At 39.7% G+C, this 21,135-nt stretch overlaps 3 protein-coding genes across 9 annotated transcripts in view; 2 read left to right on the forward strand and 1 right to left on the reverse strand.

Moving 5' to 3' along the window:
- The window catches only part of Mcm9 (minichromosome maintenance 9 homologous recombination repair factor), an 88,052-nt gene that overhangs the window by 54,492 nt on the left and 12,425 nt on the right, over positions 1–21,135 (reverse strand). For 5 of the 7 annotated variants that reach the window (XR_003837778.1, XM_021174345.2, XM_029482491.1 and 2 more), the window contains exons 5-7: positions 19,382–19,582; positions 16,436–16,561; positions 14,973–15,092 (exon numbers count right to left, since the gene is read on the reverse strand). Coding sequence is in view for 6 of the 7 variants with exons in the window: in XM_021174345.2 (XP_021030004.1) it covers positions 14,973–15,092; positions 16,436–16,561; positions 19,382–19,582 (447 nt within the window). In the remaining variant the exon portion in view is untranslated. Of the gene's footprint in view, positions 1–2,608; positions 4,759–12,508; positions 12,595–14,972; positions 15,093–16,435; positions 16,562–19,381; positions 19,583–21,135 lie in introns of those variants that run through there. The other 2 variants (XM_029482492.1, XM_021174348.2) reach the window with 2 other exon arrangements.
- Positions 203–12,791, forward strand: Asf1a (anti-silencing function 1A histone chaperone). Its single transcript, XM_021174349.2, has 4 exons — positions 203–665; positions 6,118–6,233; positions 9,696–9,872; positions 11,214–12,791. Exons 1-4 carry the CDS (start codon positions 557–559, stop codon positions 11,424–11,426), a joined length of 615 nt encoding a protein of 204 aa, XP_021030008.1. The 5' UTR covers positions 203–556; the 3' UTR covers positions 11,427–12,791.
- LOC110303284 lies at positions 707–1,763 on the forward strand. Its single transcript, XM_021174350.2, has one exon. It carries the CDS (start codon positions 772–774, stop codon positions 1,228–1,230), a length of 459 nt encoding a protein of 152 aa, XP_021030009.2. The 5' UTR covers positions 707–771; the 3' UTR covers positions 1,231–1,763.

Below are 21,135 nucleotides of genomic sequence, written 5' to 3' on the forward strand. Positions count from 1 at the left end.
CTCCCGCCTCCACCGCCGGCCCCGCCCACCCCACGGGCCCCGCCCCCTCCGTCCCGCCGCGGCCACGCCCGACGTGTGGCGCGGGCCCGCCGGGCGGGGGCGGGGCCTGCGTCGCCCCTCCCCCGCCGGCGGCGGCCTCCGCGCGGGCCTCCCAGCCCCTATTCCACTCACTTTGTTCTGCGCCTTTGTCCTGGTCCGCACCAGCAGGTGGAGCCGCAGTGAAAGTTTCCCGTCCGTTCTGCGAGCGGGAGCCCATCTTGCTCGCCGCCGCGGCCCTCGCTGGAGGAGGAGGGTCAGAGCTCGGGGGCAGCCAATCGCGGGCAACGCTGCTAGTTATCAGGGCAGAATGGGCTGTAGTTTAGTGAACTAGGAAAGCTGCAAAACACCGTGGAGTGCCGCCGTGTAAATAAAAAGGAAAAAAAAGTTTCTCAAGTCGCAGCTGCACGACGTCGGGTCGCGCCGCGCCGGGGCGGGGGTCTGCGCTCTCGGAGCGGCCGCGCGCGGGACTCGGTGGTGCCGCCAGCCCCGGCCCCATTGTTTGTGTTTTCTTCAAAATATGGCAAAGGTTCAGGTGAACAATGTAGTGGTGCTGGATAACCCGTCGCCTTTCTACAACCCGTTCCAGTTCGAGATCACCTTCGAGTGCATCGAGGACCTGTCTGAAGGTGAGCGAGTGGCGTCGGGCTGTCAGTTGCGGCGGCGGACGTTAAAGTTTCCCGGCCCGGCCTCGCGCGGGGTGGGCCGCGGCCGGCGGCCGGCGGGAGGGCGGCCATGCGAGGGAAACTTGAAGTTGAGAGACGCCGGCCGCGCCGCAACTTGCGAGCAACTTGCCGGGCGGAGGGAGCCATGTTGTCAGCTTTGTCTGCGGCGGGCGGCGCTCGGCGGCCCCCGGCTCGCGCGGCGCTGGCGGGGGGTCGTGCGGCCTCGGCGGCCCCAGGGCCCGGTGGGGAGCACGCTCGGCCGGTGGGAAGCGGAGCCATCTTACCCGGCGGCACGACGCCTGCTCCGGACCGCCGGGGGCGAGCGGGCCCGCGCCTTCCCGCCCGAGCCCCGCCGAGGCTGTCCTCGCGCCGCTCTCCGGCTCCCTCCACCAACCAGCGCCGAAGGCGGGCGCTGGGCTCGGCCCCTCGGCGCCTGGCTCCTGAGGGGCGGCCGTGCTCTCCGCAGGCGCCCGGGATGCTGTGCGCAGCCTCTCCCGGGGGACGGAGACCTCTCGGAGAGAAATGGTGAGGGGCTGGGAAGTTCCATGGCACCCTAGAGCAGAAGCAGGGTGCTTAACCAATTCCAGGCACTTCTCTGGCTTTTAGAAAGTCTGAAAGACTTTCTCCAGAACGTGTGAAGAAGATGCAATTAAAATAACTCCACGTCCAAGCAGATGGAGAAAATGCAAACATTAGCTGGGAGATAGAAGGCAAAGTCCTTTCTGAAGTACATTTTACGGTTTAAAAATGCGAAATAGTGAGGTAATACAGAGCTTAGAAAACTAAAATGTGGCTTCTTAACGCTTTTCTTAGATTTTATTAAAATCAATGCTTCATTTTCAACATTTGAAACAAAAAGTTTAACTTCATTGGTGTTAAATTTTAGTTGACGAGGAAGACATCTTGGGACTTGAAAGTATTAAGACAAAATGCCTTTAGGAGTATTATCCTAATCATGACGAAAAGAATTTCTCTTTTAATTTAAAAGTTTATAATCTCTACAATGTACTTCATGTATAATGTTAACTTTAATTATAAAAACAATTGCAATAAACCTTTAACAATTGTAAAAAGGAAGTCACAGCCCCTTCTCTTCACTCCTTTGGCTAACCATCACCATCACTTAAAATGTACCCTGCTGTTTTTAATACGTATGTAAATTATAACGTGCATACATTTAGTGAGTGGGACATATTTTGAAGATTGACTAAACATTAAAATATAGTAGTCTCTGAATAGACTGTGGTGATTAATGTACGTGTAAGGGTGTTTTGCTCATTTCTCCATTTGAAATGTAACAGCATTTCTACATCAGACCTATTTCCAACCCCAACACTGATTTTAATTTTCTTTTTCGAACTGCCAATTTATATACAAATGATCAAATATAAAGTAAGATCCTGGCTGAGTCCATCCTAACTCAGTGCAGTGTCCGAGGCATTAGAAGTTCTTTACAGTACAGGTGTTTCTCATATGATGGCTTCCATTTTAGGTCCACATTGTATGAGGAAGATATGCTCTAGGATATTGTTACAGAGTCATTACACTGGATAGTTCGAAACCAGCCACCCACAGAAACCAAACAAGGTTCCATGTTAAACAAGGATCCTTTCACAACAGTGGTATTACTCAAGTCAAGAATATGTCTTCCTCTAGAACAATTCAAAACCAGCGCACCATTATTTTAAGGTATTTTAAGCTGAGTCATTCCAAAGCTGCAGAGGAACCCTTGACAAGGGTGCCATTCCTGTCTACTCCATCTAGAGGCTCTGTGGAGCAAGGAGATGGGCGTTGATTTACCCTGCAGAAGCTCGTTTCTAGGGCCCATACTTTTGTTGTACTGTGACTTATTAAGTTACTGATCAACATACAAATTACTCTACAGTTAATTTTGAGTTTATGATTTGTGTCTACCTCCAACGTACCGATTAGCCACCACTTATTGTGAGTAGTCTTGAAATATTTTAACTTTGCCTTAAAAGTCGTCTGGTAGTTTTGCTTCAGAAGAAGCCATAAGTTGTGTTTGCTCTAAAGATAATATGGTTATTTCTTTTATAGGGCTTATAGAGCACATTAAAGCGTGGGATTTAAAGGCTAGTGAGATGGTTCAGCCACTAAAGCTGTCAATCACAGGAATCCACTTGGTAGAAGGAGAGAACTGACTCCAACCAGTTGTCCTTTGACCTCCACATCAATACCCATATATATACAGAAACACACTTAAATATTTTTAAAGAGATTTTAAGTAGGGGCTTTATTATGCTTGATCACTAAGCCTATAAGTTTAATTGGCCCTACTTCAGTTTCTAAGGTTTAATATTTGCAGTGCATCAAAATTGACCCTGTGGCTTTATACTTTGAGAGTTCAGGCCTGTTCTGATTGCAAAGACTGTATATTTTCTATTAGACCACAGATTTTCCCAACAATGTAATTAACTTAAAATTTCCTTGGTAGTATCCCTTCTAGCACATATGGAGGTATTTTCTGCCTGGGATTACCATGAGTAAATGGAAAAGTTAACTTCTAAAATAAATGAATAATTTTCAGATCGAAACTCTTGTAGTGCCACAGCCCTTAACCGTAACTCCATAAAACACCGAGGCATAGAAAAGGAAAACTGGTTTATAAGCACATTGATAAATAAGCCTACCATCAGACTCAGACCCAATTTGTGCCTGTTCCTTGTTCTTACTAAGGTTGGATTAACCCACTCTCCACTACCTGTCTTTATCCACTCTCTTCTATAGTCTTGAAACCTATTACTTGAAAGCTAGAAAGAGCAAGGCTTAAAAGCCATGATTTTTGAGTAGCAGCAACCATCTTTAACTGAATTTTAGATTACTTACCTTCTCCAAGTCTCAGCTTTCTTGTTTTTATTAGTGTGCACACACAAACACAAAGTATATATGTGCTTGAATAATTATATCTGTATGATAAAGCGTTTACTTTAGGTAAGTCAGTAGCTTTCATATACCCTTCTCCTTAGCTGTGTCTTCATTTGGCTTTTGGGTCACTTCCTTCATTGGATGCTAGCTTTCTAAACTTTAATGATTCATCCTCTTCCTGGCTTGCCTTCCAACTTTAGTGTTGAGGAAGGCTCATTTCACTCCTCAGAATTCCATTCCTATCCTTGTCATTACGTTTTATTGCCAAAATCCAATTTTTAAAAATTTGACCTTTTTGTGTTTATAATTAAACATCTAATAGGCATCTTAGACACATATAAAACTAACTCCTGATTATTTTGTTCTTTACACAGAGCCCCTCCCCCCAAAGTGGCTATTGCTGCTTCTATTTCCAAACTTTATCTAGGATGTGAATGCTTTACACCAGCCCTATGGCCACCATAACTCACCCACACCATCATGCTTTCTGTACTGAATAGTTGAAACAATCTCTTGTTCTCCTGCCCTCATACAGCTTACACAAGCACAGTAAATAAAATTATCCTTAAAGATAAAAGGAGGATTCCTGTACTTCTCTGCTCAAAACCTTCAGGGCAGTGTTTCTCAACTTGTGGGTTATGACTCCCAGAAGAGTACACATCTGGAAAGCACAGATGTTTATATTACAGTTCATTTGCTATATAACAGTAGTAAAATTGTAGTTATGAAGTAGAAACAAAATAACTCTATGTATGGTTGGATAGTAACCACACCTCGAGGAACGTTTACAGGGTCACAGCTGGGGCTGTAGCTTGGTGATTAAAGTGGGTGCCTAGAATGTGTGAAAGTCCTGGGTTTGATGCCCAGCACAACAACAAAATGGTGCCGCTGAGTGTTAAGCCAGACTCCTTAATGGTGGGCATCAGGCCTGGTATGATGTGACTGTGTTGCTCCCCACCCCAGCCTCAGGATTGGGTAGCTTCTCTCTGTTCCAAAATCCCAGCTTCTTGGCTTATTCTTGAACACACCAAGCAGGTTTTTTACGTTTGTGGCTGTTTTTGCTGGTCTTTCTGGTCAGAAAATATTATTGTTTCTTCCTAGATCCAACAGCAAATAAGTGACCTGATGAGATCCCAGGTGCAGAACCCTGAATCTGAAAATGTACTGAAAGCTGAAAATACAAATAGTCTTAGTCTATGATGGAGCCAAGACATAATAGTAACTACTGGCTTTTAAAACATTACAAATAAACAGGGAAGTTGCAATTTAAAAAGTTTCATTTTACAAGTATAGTATGATTCAAAGGAGTGCCATTACTCTTACAGATTTAGGAGATACCTACATAGCTACACAGAAAGGGTTTGTTGACATTCTCCAGAGTGAACTAGACATTCAACCCCTAGGGAGTGCTTAGTATAGTCTTTCTATAACGAAGCTAAGCATAGATCACACTATAGGAGATTGTCTGTCATCATCTTCCTATGTTTAAAGAGCAGATTCCTACATGTCTTCAAAGAGCAATGGTTTTAATCTTCTCAGTTCTCCATGGAGAGTTTTCTAAAAGGGTACTTAATGAAATCTAGGTTGAATTACAAGGCAAGTCTTAGGTTGTACTTGAGTGTATCATGTCCTTGCCTGTTTGCTATGTAAGTACTCTGCTATAAGAAGAGGTATAGGAGCCGGGCGTGGTGGCGCACACCTTTGATCCCAGCACTCGGGAGGCAGAGGCAGGTGGATTTATGAGTTTGAGGACAGCCTGGTCTACAGAGTGAGTTCCAGGACAACCAGGGCTACACAGAGAAACCCTGTCTCCAAAAAAAAAAAAAAAAAAAAAAAAGAAGAGGTATAGGAGCCTGGTTTCCTCTAGTTTTAAGAATGTATGGCAGAAAGGAATACCAGGAGGGAAGAGCACCACTGTGTCTGGTTGGTATCCAGTTGGCATAGTGTTTAATACAGTAGTAAGTACACAGTTATTAATCTGTTAGCTAGTAAGAGTGGTAAGGTAACAGATTGACAAATTTATATCAGGAGATGAGCTGAAACTTCTGAACCATAGGAAGGTTTGCTAATGATTTTTCCACTTTAGATTGTAATGATTTCTGTTTCATAGAGCAGCTTTTTTACAGGGGTGAAGTTAAAAATGGAACTCAAAAAGAGGCTGGGGGTATTGCATAGTCCGTGAGCCTGGGCGATGGGATTTCGCTCCCAGTGTTCTTTCCTAAAGGAGGTCTCTGAGAACTTACGGTGCTGTTTCGCTTTATGAGTACCTATAGCAAACATTTAATGTTTCCCCAATTTTTGTTCATGTTTTACTTGTGAGGCACACTCTCCAGGGACCAGTGCTTTATGAAACATTATTTGGAGAAGTTATTGGGATGAAATATGAATTCTGGTGAGAAATACATAAGTAACATTTCTATATCTCTCTGGTAAGAAGCCATTTAGCAGTTAAGTGGTCAACAAAAGGGACTTTATTATATTAATATATAATTACTGCTATGAAATAATGATTTTCGTTCTTTTACCCTAGACTTGGAGTGGAAAATTATCTATGTGGGCTCTGCAGAAAGTGAAGAATACGATCAAGTTTTAGACTCTGTTTTAGTGGGTCCCGTTCCTGCAGGAAGGCATATGTTTGTGTTTCAGGTAAGATTAATCTTCAGATAAATATGCCAAGGAAGTTTCTAATAGACTAAACTACCTCAGAGCCCTACCCTTTCTGTGTTACCTAATTGTTTTATCTATTCTCACTTTTAGTCTGCTGTCATTTCAGGCAGTGTCTATCATAAAGGATTTATATTTGCGATTATATGCAGGGATGTTAATTGAGTTTACTTTCAGGAACTAGACAGACTACAAGTATAGTGTGCATACAAGGTTGGGTTTGTCCTATGGAACTGTCTTTCAAGATGAAAGCATCCCCAAACATGTATTCAAATGCTGGTCAGCAACATGCATGCATCTGCTGATATGATAGCAACAACCTCACTTTAGTATAGGAACTGCAACATTAGCAGATAGAGACATGTTACTTGAGCCATTGGAGTGCCGGTCTAATGCTTCATTAAAGCTTCTTATCTAGGTTTTTATAGAGGACCACTTTGACAAATCCATTACCCTGTTAGAACTTGTGAGTAGAAATACTCATAGTATAAATTATGTTCTCAGATACCTCTGACAGTGTTTAGGTCTGTGCCCAAGCTTTAGACACTAGACAGAAGTCAAAGAGTGTTATTTCTCCTGCTTTATTAAGTTGCTATATAAAACTAGTGACTTTTCAATTATCCATGCTTCTTAGAGGGAGATATTTATAATACTACAGGGAGTAATGAGCTAGCTTTTAAAGAACCATTAATTTTTGTTAGAGGTATTCCTGCCTAACCAAATCTCACTGCAGGCACAATCCAGGAGAAAAGTCTACTTCTTCCTGTGCTTGGCCTCTCTTACTCCCTTCACACCCAGGACAATTTCAATGAATTGTCTCTCTGAAATAATCCCATTAGAATGGGTGAGGATTTGCTTAAGAGAACATTGTTAGAGATGCTGCCTTTTAAATAAAGAACTGAATCTGGGCCTGAGTGTTTTCTACTAGGAAACCCCAAATAATTTAGTATATATAAACAAATGGCTTAGGAAGGCTCAGCTATAGTAATTTAAAGGCTTCAATACTTTAATTAAAAGTGCCATCAAACTGAGTTGTGTGTGTGCATAACCTTGTGAAAGCCATAGCAACACAGACTGCCTAAGGAAGTCCCGCAGTCTCAGGCAGCCTGATGCCTCTGCTCACTATGATACAGGACCCACTAATGACCTACCGAATAAGAGTATTATGAGGAATAAGGCAATTAGCAAATTACTGACAAAACTAGCTATATCTATAATTAATTAAACTATTAATTTATTCTCATTATGTAAAGAGGCAGGATTTCCTTGCACCCAAAAGCCTGGGGACTACATATTACTGTACTGGTAATTCATGATGTAGTAAAAGAAGGTCAGCTTAATATGTAGCCATATATATACATTTTGTATTGCTGTAAAATCTTGTACATCATGGTTTTAAAGTGAGCCTTTTTGACTTGCAATGTAGAAGTATGCAGCTTTTTGTTGCTATCAGTGTAAATGTTGCCAAAAAGAACAGAGAAAGCACTGTGATTTAGGTCATGTGTTAGCCTGTGAAGTTTTCAAAGTCTGACAGTTATTAACAAAATGAAACTAAGGCAGTTTTTCTTTTGTGTTATGAGCAAACTGTCCTATTTTTCTGGTCTGCCATTTTGCATAGTATAATCAAATACGACTGACCGCCTTAGGAATGGGTCTAAGACTAGCAAAGAGATGTCCAGACACCTGCCCAGTATTGACTGGATTGGGTCAACAGAAGTAATCCCCATCACTTTTCCATTCTTGATAGCCTGAGAGCTATGCACATTTCTTAACCCAAATTTGCTCAATTAAATCCTTTGGCAAACAACATTTTTAACATAGATGCACTTACTACTAATTCACTGGGTGGTAGCAACTGAACTCCATCTTCACCCATTTCTGGGTATATGAGTATCCCTGAAAGTAACCCTGCGATGTTGATTTGTAGGACATACTACAGGAGGGTCTGTGTCCCCACACTTGGTCCACAGGGATCATATACCCCATCAGGTTAGGAAAAATTAGAGAAATTTCTAAAATAATAAATTCTTATAGCTGCATTTAGATTACACACACACACACACACACACACACACACACACACACACACACACGAGAATTACAAAGCTGTAACTGTCACGAGCCTAAGGAACTAAAAAACATCTAAGGTTTAAAACCTGCTAAAGGGCTAGAAATGGATGATGTTTAAATGGCAGAGATATAAACTGCAGGCTGGAAACCGAGGAGTAAGAAATGGAAGTTAGCAGCGTTCTGCATAACAGATGAAGGAACACCCAACCTTTAGACATGAGATGTTGAGAGTGACAAGGGAAGAGAATAAGAAAAGCTGAAGGTGACTGATAGTCTTGGTTGATTTTTATGGCTTTTAGTGTCACCTATGTGCTATATATACAATAAATATGTCTTAAAAGTTTCCAAGCTAAAAGCATTTACTGAAGTGTTCATATGCAAAGGATATGATGCTAGAATTTACTTTGTTTGCTATGCAGAGTAATGCTTCAGGTTGTACTTGGATGCCTCGGTCATCACTGTCTGTCTGTCTGTCGGTCTGTCGGTCTGTCTCAGAAGTCTTGCTGATGAGGACTGTGGGCACAACCCTAGCCTTTTCTGGCATTTTTAATGTCTTCTAGTTTTGTTGTTTCACTTTCTTAATTCCTTTAGGTTCATTATGATTCAAACCATGGTCTTTGGTGTAATCTACTTAAACAGTCTTTGACTGCACTGAATATCCACAATGTATGTGGCTCAAATATAATAGGATTTTCATTTTTTTTCAAACTTTGCTGTAAAGTTTTTCAGGTCCATTGTCATTTGTACTCACTGTTTACTCATATGTACTTCTTCGTTGCTGGTGCTCGGATTGAACTGAGCTACATTGCTGACCTCTGCTGTCAGTTTTAGAGGGTTTACTACTGAAGAACTTACGTGTCTTGGATAGAAGAGGGAACTAATAGAATAAACACTAGAAAAGACTATGAAACTTAATTTGGTAATTAGGACTGTAAAAGGTTAGGATCACTACAATGATTGACTTGGTTATAAAGAATGGAATTTATAATGAATATTATGTAATTAATCACCATACAGTAAAACCAGAGTTATTTCTTTCTTTAGCTATAATTATACCTGCAAGTACTAAGTGTGCCCAGTACTACTACAGAGAAACATGAACTTTATTTTCTAGGTATAAGCCAAATCCCACCAAAGTTCATTTGTTGGGCGGGTGTGGTGGTGCCCACTTGTAACTCTAGCACTCAGGAGGCAGAACAGAGTGAACCTGAGGCCAGCCAAGGCTATAGCAGGACTCTGCCTCTAAAAGCCAAAAATAAATTGTAAAAACATTTTCCCCACTAATATGGTTTCAAGTAGCCCTAAGGTAACTAATGTTCATTTGCTATATCTGCCACTAACAGCCATTTTGTGTTTCTTTCTGAATTACTCTAGGCTGATGCACCGAATGCAGGACTCATCCCAGATGCAGATGCCGTGGGGGTAACAGTTGTTCTGATTACTTGCACCTACCGAGGTCAAGAATTTATTAGAGTTGGCTACTATGTAAATAATGAATATACTGAAACAGAATTAAGGGAAAACCCACCAGTAAAACCAGACTTTTCTAAGGTAATTTTTTTACTCTTTCCGGTTTTTAGGGGTTGCTGTTTCATAGTGTATCATGAACATGGCCTTACAGCAGATCTGAGGTTTTGTAGCTCTTTAACAAACTAATCATTGCCCCATTTGCATTGACGGCTCCCACCCTGCTCTCCCCAGGAGTTGCTGCTAGGTGGTACCTTGAGCCTGATGGTTAGTAAAATGGAAGGGCTTCCTGCAAACGCAGCCCTTTGTTTCTCTATACCGTTAGGGACTTCATTTCAACCAAGGACATGTGAGGTCGTAACGCTTGTAGTGACCTGATTAAAAATAGTTTTGCCTATGACTCTTCCCCAAATCATGGCCAAGATTAGACTGGTTGTGTTGTTTATTTCTTTGACAGATTTTGAGGCTGTTGAGGCTCAAGCTGTCTTTGAACTGTGGCATACTTCCTCCCTCAGATGTCCACAGGATTACAGTTGCCACCATGCCCAGCTTGTGGTTATTTTCATTAATATTTAGGTTGTCTATATAGTTACCTGCTATTCTTAAAGGTTAAACTAAAGTTCTTAAGTATTTCTGATGATAACAAGTTAAATTCTGAGACATTAAAATCTGATTCAATAGTCTTATAAAAACACTTCGAGAGGTTTAGTTACTGGTGACTAACTAAAGTACTCTATCTGCTAGGCCTCACCATAGACTAGAGAGTTAGTTCTCCTTTCTGCAGGTGAGGGTGGGAAGCTTTTCATAGTCTGAAGACCTCCTGTTGATCCAGGATTACTCTTTGTAGAACCTTTGTATGGCAGTAAAAGAGACTAGAACATATTACTGCTTCGGAAACTGAGATTTAATATATTACTGCTAGGATCCCAATAATTAGGGGTTTTGTTTGGGAAAAATTGTTCATTTGAAGTCTGGTTATTTGATTTTATTTCTTAGTGCTTAGCATTGAACCTAGGGACTTTTCCAGAGTATGGCCAAGGCAATGAGCAATATTCCTAACCTGAAAATACACCAGGCTAAAGACACACTTATTTAACTACCTCTAACAGGGATACAAAAGGACCTTTCCCTCCCGTATGTATTCTTTAGGTAGCAGAAGTATAAGAGCAGGTACTTTGTTGGGGGGTGAAATATGTTCCCCACCCCTCACTTCCCTTTACCTTGTTTCTGAAGTTAGTTTCTAAGCTAGTAGTTCTTTTGCTGTTTGCTATTGTGGTCCTTGCTTATTAGTTATGTGTAAGTGCTTCACTTGTTGATGCCTTTGCATATGAATTTAGTCTTCTAGAAAGATAGAGAGAACCACCCAGTTTGCACATTTTAATCTAACTTCCTTAGTGCTTACCACTTAAATGTTTCTCTTTCTAGCTTCAAAGGAATATTTTGGCATCTAATCCCAGAGTCACAAGATTCCACATTAACTGGGAAGATAATACAGAAAAACTGGAAGATGCAGAGAGCAGTAACCCAAATCTACAGTCCCTTCTTTCAACAGATGCATTACCTTCAGCGTCAAAGGGATGGTCCACGTCAGAAAACTCACTCAATGTTATGTTAGAATCCCACATGGACTGCATGTGACCACGTGCCATCCCATTAGTACAGATTAAGCTATTAAAAACAGAACTATTTCCCTGAAGTTCCGTAAGTACATAGTCAACGTGAAATGTGAAGAATTTGTTTAAAAACATCCTGTAGAAAGTTTATAAGAAAACCAGTATTTGAGCAAATTGTGGATTATAAATACAACTATTTTTAAGTACTTTTTTCTCTAATGTGTTATTTTATTTGTTCATGAAACTAATCTGATTAAAGCATATATATTATTTTCTTCTCTTTTATATGTAATTAAAGCACTTATATCAAATTATTAGACCAGGTTGTAAAGGTGTTGTTTTAGCCTCCTGGACAATAAGATTTACTAGCCTTTAAAAAAACAAAGTTTACTTCAACTAAAATGATTTTTTTCCTGTGAAGATAGTGTCCTTTAAATTTGAGGAGAAAACTTCCATTCTGTAGTAAAAAAGATCACTTTAAAATGGGATTTGAAATCAATTATATGCCACCAGGGTTTTTCTAGGCCACCCCAGTGCATCTTGCCACAACTTGTGTTACAACAGACTTCTAGTTTTTATATAACAAATGCAGCTGCCTTTGAAGTCCCTCTGACTATGGTGTATGCTTCCTTACATCTAAAACTGAGAAACCACGACCATAAATCATTGTCCAGAGATTTCAACATGGCAAGAGCAAATACAAGGTCTCTAAAGTTTAAGATTACATTAAAATGGCTCAGATCTGCTCTTTCTTTCAGTTTACAAAAATGCCGAACTTGTGGTGTTGGCACTACTAATACATAAGGGTAATTTAGAAAGGTCTGGTTAGCTTTATTCTGGCTGGCTACTTTAGGAAGTATGTCTTACCATTTGCAGCTGTATTACCCCATATCCTCTGGTTCTCATTAACGTGTAAGATCAGGGTATTATCTGTAGTTGACATAATCTAGATAGCTTTTCCAGACTTTTTCTTCTTTCTGAAGAGCAGTTTTAGAAAGGAATTCACCAAATAAATGGGCCAAAAGCGTATTTTCTTTAATGAGAAGTAAATACTTCCTCAAAGTTTTGATCCATTAAATTTACAGTACAATATTTTCATTTGATTATGGGTGATGATGCACAGGAGAGCCATGGGATGCAAGTTATGCGGTGCCTTCACATCTAAGCTTTTATACTGCACTTTTCAAAGCATTCTGAGGAAAAGGAAAGGGCATTTGTTTAAACAGACTCTTTTAAGTTGTATATATTTCTTGCTATTTTAAAAGGTAAATTTGTGCAACCAAGTCTTGTTAAATGCTAAACTTTGAAATTTAAGACTCCAGGTTATTACAGTATTGACCATTATCCAGTTCATAGGTTTTAAAAATAAAATCTGACAACTAAAACGATTGGAAAAAAAAATCTCATTTTGTCTAACTACAATTAGGAGAAAATGTTAAAACAAGAGTCCAGTGATCAAAACAGTAAGAATCAGTTTGATAGAAATAAAACTAAATCTCCAAGTTAAGCGAATTCACTGGAGTGTTTAGTCTGATTATAAAAACTACTTTGTAATGAGATTATGTGGTTAAGGTTTTATATCAATTTTTAAATATATGGCCCATTGTCACAAAAGTTTGAGACATAAAAAACTATTACCTTTTATTATTTAAAGGTTACTGCTCTATAGAATGTAGTAAAAGAATAATAGAAACATTTAAACATTAACAACTAAGAAACTAGCGTGCAGCGATTTTAGACGTCTGAATTATAGTTACAAGGAAGACTGCCCTCCACCCCGTTTCTTATTTTTGAGATATGATCTCTCAACATAGCCTTGGCTGTCCTGACCTCTCTATGTAGACCAGGCTAGCCTTCAGCTCACAGAGATCCACCTGCTTCTGTCTCCTGAGTGCTGACATTAAAGGCGTTTTACTCCATACTCAGTGCTATTTCCTCTTTTTGATTAGTGTAAATGAATGTCTGGTGAATACGTAACACATACACACACTCCATTCGGGCAGCTGAAGAGCTAGGTTATGATGGCATTGTTTGAGTTGAGGAAACATTTCAGAATCTGAGGAGAAGCATGCTTACAGCTGTTCATTCACAACCTCGTCTGACCCTTCATTTCTGTTACTGTTTTACCAAGAAAGTCTATGGGGACTGTCAACTCAGTGGCTCAGTAGGTAAAGGTGCTTGCTGCCAAGCTGACTATTTCATTCAATTCAATACCCAGGATTCACATGGTAGAAACTAATTTTCCCACAAGCTGTCATCTAACTTCCATATATACACACACAAAATAAGTAAATGAAATGTAATACAGAATTTAAAGACTATGACATGTTTTCTATCACAATCCATAGTGTAAAATACAAAATGATCATGCAATGCAAGTATACATTAGGTTTTTCATAAAAGTAGCCATCTGCTGCCCTTACTGAGTGCAGCCTGATTATAACAGATTACAAGAGTGCCACAGGCCACTGACATCTTTTGAGTGGACATCTTTTGAGTGGGTAAGAAGTAGCAATAAGTTTTTACAATGGCAAAATCTTTACCAATCTTTTTTCTCACCTTTGGATTATGATCTTGACATCTGAAATGAGGGAAGAGTGCTAATTCACTTTACATTAATTATCACTAGCACATTGAAGCCTTGGCCCTTTATACTAATACTTCCTTACTAATAGTGGCCTTATAAGATGGCATAGGCTTAGTGCTTGGCATTCCACATGATTGGTTGGCAATCATTTCGTATAATTACTCACAAAATGTCACACTCAGCCACAAGGATTTCTAAGTGTGTAGGGGTAGCTCTTTATAGGCCAGCCCTTCTCTTTTGGTATTGTCAATTTACAGAGCCCATCCAATCAACACTTACTAACAAAGCATTTAGAGTCCCCAAATGGGACTGTTGGGATATTTTTCTTTTATAATGAGTTTCAAAGAGTAAGTATCATATAAGAACTCTGAGAAGAGACTACAGAAGCAAGGACATCTTAACATGTAATAACACTAATAAAATATGGGAAATCAAACTCCTATTTTTAGAACAGGAGAAATAATCAAAACTAAAAACATCAAAACACATTTTAAAAAATAATTTTCCCTAAATTTCCTGTCGCAGTCTTTGTGTTAGAGCTTTTATATGTACTTGCTGTAGAATTATTACAATGTATGAACAAAATCTCTTAGTACGTATGTGAAAATATGCTTTATCAATGCAAATTCCCCTAAAAGGTGTCATTAGGAGCCACTGCTGTCCATGAAAATGCCTTAAGCTATATGCTATCTACCTACTTTGTAAATGAATTTCCCTGTTTTGATATTTTGTTTGGTAGATCTTTATAAAATGACATCTTTACATTTTCCTATATAAAACTAAATTCCATACAGAGGACATAGACCTTTTTGAAATATCTTTTTAATTGTACATAAAGGATGTTACATTCCTTCCATTTTTGGCAGTAACTTTGAAAAATCTAAAAACTAACTTAAAATGTATCCTACAACTACTTTTTCATAAGGAAATAATTGTGTTCACTTCTATATTAATCTTAAATTACGTAAAATTGTTATACAGTACCTGCACTAGTAGATCCAATTCCTGTGGTCAAAACGGACCTTGGGGTAATCTTTGCTGCATATTTAAGGAATTGTGATTTCCCTGTGCCAGGATCCCCAACCAATAAAAGGTGAGATTCCCCTAGAAACAAATAAGTGTTAAAGTTCAAAAAATTTAAAAGGATCTATGAATAACATACAACTAGTACAGAAAGTAGACCATATGAAATGCCAACACATTTTATGTGGTATTTTTTGATATAGTTTATGCAAGGCTTTTCAAGGAAGGAGTTAACTAGAAAATCTTTAGAAAAGTTAGCTGTCACAAATATAGCAATTTTGATTACTGAATGTGACATTTAAAATTTAAAATCTTTTAATAGAGTATGTGCTATTTCCAGATGCTTAGGCCCATGTTCAACATTTTAAAAATCCTTGACTTATAAAAACTTTCTGATTGTATCTATTTTTAAATCCAAACTACAGTGATTAAAGCTATCCATACAAGTCATATAAGGCTTTATTCTATTTTTTAAAGTAATTCTAGATGTTGAGGATTTTTAAAAGTGGTTTATATATATCAAGCCATTATGATTATATTAACTGAATAAAAACATTCTTTCACTTATGTAAATTTCAATAGCTTAGTGGAATATCTACCTTAAAATGACCACCTACTCAAATTTTACACTTAATAGAAATGGACACATGCCTGTCCTAAGGCAGGTATTTTCACTGGACAGACAAATTTCTTTAGTAATAAGTATTTCCTAAATACATTATTTAAGCTCAGCACTGAGTAAAGTGCCTTGCGGATAGCAGATGATGGAAACACAGTTTCTAAAGTGCTTCTGTACTCTGTGGTTTTAGAGCTGTACTACTAGCATGGCTTAGAATATCAGTATTTTAGTGTGTGGGTTCACTGGTTAACAGCTCTGTGTGTGGCCTGCTCGCTGCACAGGAGCTTTCTGCCATCCAGATAGTGTTGCATGCTTGAAGCAGTCTGTGCTTCAAGTGTGACCTACAGCAGTAACTCCTGGCAGATGGCATATTTGCTGTCTACCAGCAGGAGAATCAGCAGGCAGATGACTGCATAGCAGTTGACAGTCACAGATGGAAACCAGCTTGGAGACATTAAGACACACACACACTCTCTCCCTCTCCCTCCAAGAGAGCTAATTAGGCTTGTAGTATATAACCACTGAAAAACTTAGTGATTTCTTTCATCTTTCTGGAATTACAGAAAGTCTCTGATAAATATGGATATAGACTAAGTATGAAAAACCCAATTAGAAACTACATTTAGAAAATAGCTCTAGAGGCAGCTTTTAAAATTAATTTCTTGAAGTTACTATCCTAAGTAATAGGTTTTATTTGGGCATTTTCAAACCTTTGTCATTATAATTCACCCTCCAACAAGCAGGTAAGGGCCTCCCTTCCCCTCTACATGTTAGTATTTCTCAGAATGTATCAGTAGGTACTGACCTCTAACCCTTGTTCCTGCAGCATCAGTTCTTTGAATTCCACCAGCCAGTACCATGGCCACAGCAAGCTTCACTAGATACATCCCAAAAACTTGAGGACACAAGCTGGCCAATATTTCATTCCTCCCTGGGAAGTGAGAAAGGTCAGAAGTTATCATTTTCTAGGACCTCAACCTGAACTCTCCCTGGCCTGTAGCCATTTTCTTATAAGCACACTATCTGTTCTAATCTAACATGATAAAGAAGGCCAAGTCAAGTGAGAAATGACAAAGAGGAGCTTTGTTTAGAGTGTGCTTTTCTTTTTCAGTTTGGTTTTTGAGATGGTCCTACAAGGTAGCCAAAGGTGGTTTCAAATGTGTAATCCTGTCCCAGTCTCCCAAGTGTTGGGACTACAGGTCTATGCCACCATGCTGCACTGACCTTGCTTAGGTTTCAAATTTAGAATCATGAAAAGAAGAGTGGTTTCTTTTCAGTTTCTATAAATTTGTCATGCTGAATAAAAAAGGGGGCTTCTTTTTCTCTTTCAACTTGTAGCTATCAAGCCAGCACTATTCCTTTTACTTCTGAAAGAAGTAAAATTAATTCACCTTCCAAGTTGACTTGGCATGTGTTCTTGATTGAGAAATTGTTTTTTTTTTTTGTTTGTTTGTTTTGTTTTGTTTTTTTTGGAATAAGTTACTGTGATATCAGTATATTAAGATCACTGCAAAATAGAACTCCAATAATCCCAGGTGAAGATCTTGAAGTCCACAATTTTGTGTTTTAAATAAAAGCAACAAATTTGGGAATCATTTTAGTGTCTTCATAAAGAAAGCATTTCATCCATTCACTGGTCTCATCAGTCAACAAGATTCTAGTGAGTTTTCCCTGAGCCTGTCCATGCTTTATGTACAAAGACTATTTGTAATGAGTCAATCTTTTAGTTTGGGAAATAGAACCAACCACTGAGCTACTTCCTATCCTGTAATGGCTCAACAATGACTCAATGGCAAGTACCCGATGTGAGCCTAGAACAGCAGGAATAGCAAACCCCTTGATTAAAAGGAAAGCAGAAGGATGATGTAGAAAATGTTGAAGGTGTGTTACTAGTAGAAGGACTCTCCTTTTCTAGACAGAAAGCTGAGAGAAAAGAGTTCAGGGCTCTAAGCCAGGAAGACTTGAGATTCTGATTAAAATCCAAGGGTTACACATTAAAAACAGAATGGACCTAAGAACCAAGTTTAAGAGTAAGTAGGTAAGGTGAGCCAGAACTATCTATCACATGCTGGCAGAAGCCACACTCCAGTGGTAAAGGGCACAGGGCCAGAGTCTAGCCTAGACACACGTCCCAGTGCTTATCTTGAGCAAGAGCCTCTACTTTTCTGCTTTACAGTCTCTCTCCCTTCTCCATGGCTTTGTAATGGAACATGATGCATTCAATCCCTTACAAATTTCTAGTTTCAGACTATGTTCTTACAGTGTCTGTGGCCTAGCTTCCTCTTTACCGTTACTTTGCAGAAAACCTTTCTGGTATAAGATAATCAAATCAGCACAGTATGAGTTCAAATGATCCAGCAGACCCAAGTACTGTGCTTGGGGTCCCATCAGTCTCCACAGTTTCAGGAGACAAACCCCAAGAAAAGCAGCACTGCCTGCAAAAGAGATGCCCTTTGGATGCAGCTTCTCTTCTCCACTCCAGCAAGATGCACATACAACTTCAAAATGGTCAAGTATACAATATACCAGTATCTACGACCATAAGAGGGGAGTTCATTCATACTAAGAAATGTTGCCTGAATTTCACGGTGTCTTCCTAACTTAACAAGGATATTATATGTAATTCATTCTTTATCTGACAAATGAGTTGCATAGCTACAACTTCCTAATTACAGGACAGATCTTCAGTCATCAGCACAGGGACTTGGGAATATCCAGGGCAGAGTGCGGTGTAATGAAAGCAGATGAGCTGTGGCACTGGAATGGATAAGGAATGAACCGACCTGAACCTAACAACAGTTCATTTAAAACTACACTGAAAAATGGATGATTTTAAAAGTAATTGCTACGTAAAGCCACAGCTTAGAGGAACTTTGGGCTCCTTTTTATACTGATTACATAAAAGGAAGATCAGAGAATTCTACGTATGTATTGTACGTGGAAGATTTAAAAAAAAATCCCACAAAATAAAAGCAAACTGTCCATATATAGATGAATGGAAGCTTTACTTTGTAAAATAAGTGTCTAGTTTGGCTTGTGACTTGAGAATAAAATAATATACATTAGAATGGAGATATAAGTTTATTTTTCTTGAAACCTTAAAAGAAGAATGAAAACAATTTAATTCATGTTTTATATATGTGGGGTTTTTTTCAATAAAAAATAATACTTTCTAAACTCAAGGCTGTGGTGTGTTATTTATGTAATACATTGAAAGCTCACAATGTTATGCTACAATGACAAACGTGTTCTGTCCATCAGTCTTATCCCTATTTTAAATCCTCAGCTAACACAGTCTTTATTTGGAAGTATGGTAGAAAACTATGTACTTAATATATAAAAGCATGAGGACTGACGTGTGTTTAGTCCCCAGCACCCACATGAAAAGCTAGGCATGCTCACACGTGCTTGTAATCCCAATGCAGGGGAGACGAGACAAGTGATCACTAGGCCTCACTGACTGGTGAGTCTAGCCTTCTGTCCAAGACAGACAACTTATTTCTGTGACTTGGGGGCCGGGGCAAGAAAACACATGATGGCTCTTGAAGAATAACATAAGATTGACCTCTGGCTTTCACGCGCACACACACACAAGAAATAACAAAATCTCAATGCCAGAAACAGACTTGAAGATACTGACTAAATGATACCCGTCAACAAAGCTACGCATCACCTAAGTAAGTCATATCCCATTTAACTACTGAGCTGAATGTAGTCAATTCTGATGAGTCTTAGGCCCTTAATCACCAACCTGCAAAGGGGTCACTCTTATAGTATTCCCAGAAGTCTTCAAATTCTTTTCGAGTGTCCTCATCCATGACCATCCCCGAGGACTGCTCATTATTCACTTGGACATAGTTGGCTTTCAAGACAATCTCAACTTCACATCGTACATCTCGCTGAAAGGGTTTCCACCGTTGCATTACAACCCCATAGATGGTGAGGTCATCTCCTAAGGAAAGCACCCACGTGAGTCCAGGAATATCATGCACAGTGAGATAGCATTGAAGCACTTGGCAAAAGACCAGAAATTAGAAATAAGCTGCCCATACACTTTCTGTTTCCAAGGACATCTGTTCATTCAAAAAGCAACAACCAATTTTAGGTTAAAACACAACCCAGATTCTCAGCCCCTAAAACAATAAATTGTTTCTGAATACATAAAGTCAAAGTCAGCATTTAACAACAACAACAAAAAATGTGCTACATAATAAACACATAATGCCCTTTACTGGGAATAGTGCACTAGATAATTATCATTGTTATGTCGGACAACATGTTCATTCTCTGAGAAACTAATCAACTAATCCTGCGTTTTTAAAGAAGGAATAGATCAGTAGATATTGATTCTACTTCAAAGCATAAAATAACTGGTTTCAGACCCCAGGACAAGGGACTGAGGTGCAGGCCTGGCATCCCAATTCTAGCATCCCTCAGCCCCTACCTGATATATCCTGCCCTCAACTCTGAACTTTCCAGCCCAGAAGCTGGACTGCCTTTCATCCAGACGCTCTTTCTATACAATCCAGACATTTTGGTCTCTTCTCTCTCTGCATGCACCCTTTCTTGACTCCCCTTCTGTCCTCAATCCTTGTGGAGAGTAAATTTGCCGGAGAGCAGCTTCCCAATAATCCTTCCTTTGATATAATCTGGCTTGAACTGGCTCATTCACCATTGGAGAAATAACTTGTCAGATGGTGCTGAACCCGAGAGGACTTGAGTCTCCAGCCCAATGGCCTAGGTCTTTCCTGGCCACGTGGAGTCTTTTTCTCTTCCCTCACCTTATTGCCAGATATATCATTTCTTCGTACTCCGTGAGATAGCCTATTAGGATCCAGGACCCTCTGTGCTCTCTGCTGATTTGTGGCTGTGCCAGTGTTAGCCTCATTCAATCAAAGAACAGGTCTTTGTTTGGGGGAGTAAACTTTGATACAGAGATGTCTTATTACACTCCCCACCCCATAAACCATTAGATCACAGACTATCAATTGGGATGCCAATTCCATAGTGTTAGCATCTCCAGCAAATGCTGGGAAAATGGGTGCCACAGGATCTAAAGCAAAAATTTATTCAAATAGGTCTGAACGTCCTGTGTCCACTTCTTTGGAAACACCCCCTTCTCACTGAGCACAGGGATCCAGGTACAGTGAAGCCTCACCCTCTCTCACCGCCCACTCCAATCTCCCTCCTGTCCTTGTGTGGCCCTGGCCCCAGCATCAGCTGCCAACTCCATGTGATTGCAACAGTGATGGTGAACGACCAGCAGGCTCATTTTAAATTGCTCACTGCGCCTGTGAGGGGTCACCATCTTGACTTTGGAATACGGCTTCACCACCATCTTGCTTAAGGGCAGCAACATGTGACATGATCAGACCAGGGAAGCAGGTCTCCAAATGATACTTTTGAATTGAAATAAAATTTTTATATATATATTTTTTTTTAAGATTTACTTAATGTATATAAGTACACTGTCATTCCCTTCAGACCCAGCAGAAGAGGGCATTG

This window comes from Mus caroli, chromosome 10 (assembly GCF_900094665.2).
Source record: "Mus caroli chromosome 10, CAROLI_EIJ_v1.1, whole genome shotgun sequence".
Classification (NCBI taxonomy): Eukaryota; Metazoa; Chordata; class Mammalia; order Rodentia; family Muridae; genus Mus; species Mus caroli.